The sequence below is a fragment of the Tachysurus fulvidraco genome, chromosome 12 (assembly GCF_022655615.1).
Source record: "Tachysurus fulvidraco isolate hzauxx_2018 chromosome 12, HZAU_PFXX_2.0, whole genome shotgun sequence".
NCBI lineage: Eukaryota > Metazoa > Chordata > Actinopteri > Siluriformes > Bagridae > Tachysurus > Tachysurus fulvidraco.
Window position 1 is genome coordinate 10,814,392 of NC_062529.1, and position 5,681 is coordinate 10,820,072.

At 36.9% G+C, this 5,681-nt stretch overlaps 1 protein-coding gene across 3 annotated transcripts in view; it reads left to right on the plus strand.

Moving 5' to 3' along the window:
* Positions 1 to 3,987, plus strand: part of stard9 (StAR-related lipid transfer (START) domain containing 9) — a 36,392-nt gene extending 32,405 nt beyond the window's left edge. For all 3 annotated transcript variants that reach the window (XM_027172348.2, XM_027172349.2, XM_047821272.1), the window contains 7 exons: positions 26 to 125; positions 204 to 364; positions 446 to 510; positions 594 to 796; positions 907 to 986; positions 2,250 to 2,408; positions 2,511 to 3,987. In XM_027172348.2, the coding sequence (XP_027028149.2) occupies positions 26 to 125; positions 204 to 364; positions 446 to 510; positions 594 to 796; positions 907 to 986; positions 2,250 to 2,408; positions 2,511 to 2,612 (870 nt within the window). In that variant the 3' untranslated portion in view covers positions 2,613 to 3,987. The remainder of the gene's footprint in view (positions 1 to 25; positions 126 to 203; positions 365 to 445; positions 511 to 593; positions 797 to 906; positions 987 to 2,249; positions 2,409 to 2,510) is intronic.
* Positions 3,988 to 5,681: the final 1,694 nt, after the last annotated feature.

The following is a 5,681-nucleotide window of genomic DNA, read 5'->3' on the forward strand; positions in this document are numbered from 1 at the left end:
ATATTTGTAATCCTCTATTCCACAGGTCACTGGAGTCTCAGGTAGGGAGTTAAAAGTTAGGTCTCGACCCCCCATGATCCCTTCACAAAGTTTACAGGCTCCTCGTGCATGGCTTTCAGCTCAGGGTAAGTGACCATTTTTTAAGATGGACTCATCCTAATAATGAAAACAAAAAATATTTTAAAACCAATAATCCTCATTAGATATTCGTCTGGAGAGCTCCTCCTCTGGATATGAACTTCACTCCTCCTCTCCATCATCTCCTCCTGGACGACAGCGTACCTGTTCCTTCAGCTCTCATTTATCCGTTTCTATTCCGTACCAGGACATTGCAGACTGTACACTCACAAGTGCAATATCAGAGGTACTGTAAGGCACATAGTTTTCACCATGTCTGTTTATACATTTTGGGAGACTGGTGTTTGACTAGCGTTTGTGATAACAGGTCCATTTAGCCTCTGGAGGAGACGTAAGGAATCTGCTGGCAGGGAAAGCGGAAGCTGGCTGGAGGTTGGTATTGTGAAGTGAAAACCAGATTGTAGTATGTTTGGTAAAAATATTACACTGAATCTACACAACTCACATTCTTCCAGACACCAGGGCTTAGAGAACCAAGTTCAGACCTTTTATCGGCCCTCCTCCAGACCCTCTTCTCATGGGTTTTTGGGTGCCATGGAGCTGGAGAGACCCTTAGCTAGTCTGTGGAGTTTAATTCGAGATCACTCCAAAGCTCATCTCTACAACAAATCTCTAAAGTCCACATGGACACGATTGCTAGATGACACTACACAACTAGGTGACTGTATTTTTATATTAAGTTTTTTATTCATTATTCAAAATGATGTTATATCACATTTAGATATTTATTTACAAGATGATTATAGCTCATTTTGTTATTTTCACCAGTCTACCTGCTGACTGATCCATCCAACTGTCACATGAAGCAGCCACGGGATTTTTGTTGCCTTAGCATTGAGTCCAAGCAGGTTTGTCTTTCAGCTGATTTCTTATCCGCTTAAAGCACTGAATAATACAGGTTTAAAAAAAACAGAAAGTGCTCAAATATTATTACTCAGAAGGTGTAGATTAATGTCCTGAAACAGCACGACTCAGACAGTAATGCCGACTGCAAAGCAAACCACTGAGTTATATTTATGTGCTTATTCTAATCTTTTCTTTTCTAATGCTTATTCTAATCTTTTGTAATCAAATTCTAAACTTATAATTTGACAATTCTGGAAAGAGTCTTGAGTGTCAGTGCTATGTAACAATTGGAGGTAAAACTTTCGTTTTTTTGACATCGAAAAATCTTTAGAACTTCCGACTGTGGTTTCTTAAAAATATGAAAGTTCCATTTGTGTGGATAAAATGTCAGATGATCATAAAATATACGATTGCTGTGGTGTGTATGATTAGTGGAATAAAACTAAGCACTGATTATTTACCTATAAGAGCATGCCTTGTTTTTTTATGCCTTATTTGACTTTCTACTCGCCTGTTATGTGCTTTATAATTTAGCAAAGTTCATTATATTAAGGGTTAATAAGAGGAAAACTCTAGTTAATTATGTTAAAGTTGTAGTAAGACAGGGAGTGTGGAAAAGAGGTGAAGAGGCGAATAGAGTAGGGTTGGAGTGGATGGAGAAAAGTTTGAGGAGTGTCGTGTGACTGAAGAGTGTCAGTAAGAATCAAAGGAAAGGTGTACAAGACAGTAGTGAGAGCAGCTCTGCTGTATGGGTTAGAGTCTGTAGCAGGGAGGACAAGACATGAGGCAGAGATGGAGGTAGCAGAAACAAGATGATGAGGTTGTCTCTAGGAGTGACTGGGATTGACAGGATTAGGAACGAGCACATCAAAGGGACAGCTCAGGTTGGCTGTTTTGGGGACAAGGACAAAGAGGCTAGATTGCGATGGTTTGGACATGTCCAACGGAGGGAGATGGTTATATTGGTAGAAGGATGCTGGAGATGGAGCTGCCAGGTAAGAGGTCAAGAGAAAGGCTAAAGAAGAGATATATGGATGTGTTGAAAGAGGACATGAAGGTAATTGGTGCGAGAGTAGAGGATGCCGAGGATAGAGTTAGGTGGAAACAGATGATTTACTGTGGCAGCCCTTAACGGGAAAAGCCGAAAGTAGAAGTAGAAGAAGTATGAGAGGAAAATTATTGTTGAATGTTTGTAAAAATCTTTTATCTCACCCTGCCTTTTTCTCACTTTCTCTCTTTCTGTATGTTTGCTTGCTGTCCATCAGGATGATATGTGGGTGTTGGCTATGCAGTCTGTATTTGAAGAGTCTCTCCCTCGCCCAAGTGTGGACACTGTACGTGGAGAGATGTTTCCTAGTGCATGGATTCTTCAGCACAGCCATAGGCAGGGTCGAGAGATTGTCACAGTTATATATCTACTACAGGTAACCTTTCTATCCTCATCCTTTACAACTGAAGATATTTAAATCTACTCAACTAGTTTAAACACACTGGTTTTACAGTAAACATCACATCTCCCTCTACAGGTTGATTTGGGAACTCCAACTCTGCCTCAGAGACTGGTGAATGAAGTAGCCAGGAAGCAAGCAGCTGTAATTGCAGACCTTGACTCTTTTCTGTGCTTGTGACAAACCCTATTACTAATAAGCACTTAATTAACACTTATTTTCTTCTAACATTTGCACCTCATTACTTTTTCCTGTTCTATTTTGGTTCTCCTTAGACCACTCATGGTTAGTTTATTTATAGAACTTGTGAATTTATATGCATTTTTTTTTTGCCAAAGACTGGACAAAGAATTGATGTAGAAATATTTAAGATTTGTCCCCATTACTTATAAGCTCTATTTGTAAAAGTACTTGATATTAGATTGCTAGATGTATATATCACTACATAGGATAATGCAAATCAATTCAGTATTTTTAACGGATGTAGCAGATTTTTTTGTGAACGTCCAAATCTAAGCTGATATATTTGAAACTTGAAGTTGCAAAGACATCTTGATTGAGCATGTCAGAATGTATAATATGCAGCACACTGCTCCTGCATTGACATGCACAACATATATCTTTACTTCTACCCAAAGGTAGAGCACGCAGTTACATTTCTGCACTACACTAGACTAAAAGTCATATAACGCTGAGTTAAGGAAAGTCTTGCCACTTTTAACTGACTATTGCCACTTGGTGGCATTTGCAGTATTTTTTTTTATTATTTTTTTTAAGAAATATGCAATGTTTTGTCATAAGCTTTCTTAAATGATTTTCTAATATGTACAAACTTCATCACACTCACTGTCTTAGCAAACACTATTGTTTAATCGTACAATAGATCTACTCACAATAGCAAAAACTCTTTACTCAAAGGTTGGACCAATAGGACTGTTTATGAATTGAGTGATGCAATCATCTTTTAGCATGGATATATATAAAATATATATGTATTTTGTTTATGAAAAAAAAAATCTGAAAAAAAACATATCTGACAGGTCTGTATTACATGGCCATACTGCACATTATTTCACTCTAGAACCAAATGCTGAATTATACAGTATGAGTAGCATAAAATACAGCCATCACCACACACCACACCGTCTTTATTCTAAACATTAGAACATCAAGGACTTGAAAAAGTTGCTGAGTGGTACTGATACCTGGAGACCAACACTGAGAGAAATGACACTTATACACTTTTGTGGTCAAGGTTATTTAGATCAGGATTTTCTGAAGCACTGTAGATTTATAGAATGTTTCTATTAAATGTCCTAAATGAGGGACACGAATTTATTTTTGAAAGAGGAATAACAGACATGCTTATGAAGGAAGTTTCTTTTTTCTCTTTAACATTTTTATTTTATATACCAGATACCTGACAGAACAAATATTGCCATGTGTAATCACTCATATTTAAATGTAAATCTATTTTGTTCAATTTTTTTGGCTTTAAATAATTGCATATTTATGTTTTTATACTTTTGTTAAATATAAAGGTTCATTTTCCAAACAATTTGCCTTTTTTCTTCTTATTTTCTACTCAATCTTCCAATTCACACTCACCTGTCAGCTCTCTTCTATTATATGACAGCTTCCAGCAGGGGATGGTGAAGGGTAACATGCGCTTCAAAAAGCCAAGTTAAGCCAACCATGTTAACACTATTTACATGACCTGTTGGCATTTTTAGATTGATCTCCAGTACTAGTGATGAGGACAACATCTCATTAAAAGACAGATAAAGCAAAGGACATAGTGTGTCTCCTAACATGCTAGATTGTATATAAAATAATAAAATAGTTATGATAAATGGTTGTTTGTTATTACTTTGATTTGTTTTAACAGACTCCATCATAAATAATGAGATTTGGGAAAAGTCATAAAACTAATATATATAAAAGCCCAAAATGTGAGCTAATCACCTCCAGAACTGACTGATCTCTGCAATAAATGTTTCAACTGAATTGAAACATTCATGTCTGATGTGCACACATCTGGCATCACAGAGATGAGCTACATAGTTATGCTCAAACTAATCAGGAAGGCCAGCTCAGTCCTGGGGATTCCTCTGGACACTGTACAGGAGGTGGGAGAAAGGAGGATGGTAGCAAAACTATCATTGCTGGAGAACGACTCTCACCCCCTGTATGAAACGATTTAATCTCTGAGTAGCTCCTTCAGTGACAGACTGTTACATCCTAAGTACAGACGCTCTTTTCTCACTGCTGCTATTAGACTTTACAATCGAAGCTGCTCCCAGTGAACCAGTCACCATAATACACACTGTTATTACTGTTTAACTGCAATAATAATACGATAAAGTATTTTAAACATGTACAATATCAGAAATTTTGAAAAATGTGCAATATAACCTGTGTGCAATATGTCTTCAGTGTAACCACTACTCTTTTTATACATTTTGTGTTGTATATACTGTATATTATATTAGGTCCCTATTCTTTTTAGATATTTTGCTGCTGTAACAGAGAAATTTCCCCAATGTGGGACGAATAAAGGTACTGTATATCTTATAAAACAATTACTACTGCCATTTAATGTTTACTATCTGATACATGATACAGCTGTAGTTAAAACTGCCAGGAAGGATATTTGTGTGTGTGTGTGTGTGTGTGAGAGAGAGAGAGAGAGAGAGAGAGAGAGAGCGCGTGCGTGCGTGTGTGTGAGTGCGTGCGTGCGTGTGTGTGATTTCAAATTCTAATTACAAAATGCAAACAAAAAAGCAAAAGAAATAATGAACAAAACACCCAATTTCATATATCTGCATGTTTCTGACCTTTAGTTGGTGTTCATGGTTCATGCTGAAACAATAAAGTCTGGAAATATTGCTTAAAACTAAGATAATTGACACAACCTGCAATGTAAAGTTTATACCAAAAGTAAACTGAAATACAATAATATAATGATGAAATACTTTAATTATTGTATAAAAACCTCAGGTGTGAAAGACTGCCAGTGACTACTGAATATTATAGCAGGGAAAGCGAACACTAAGGAATAAGAAAACACAGGAATAAGAAATGAATATTATATGATCAACTAATTAAAATATTGGAATGATATATGATTGTGTCATTAGCACAGGGCTCGTGCTCCAGACATTCCTGGTTCAGGTGACTGTGAGCATGCAGTGTGTCTGTAAAGGCGGGACGCTGTATGGGTGGCAGTGAGCAGCTCCATTCTCAGTG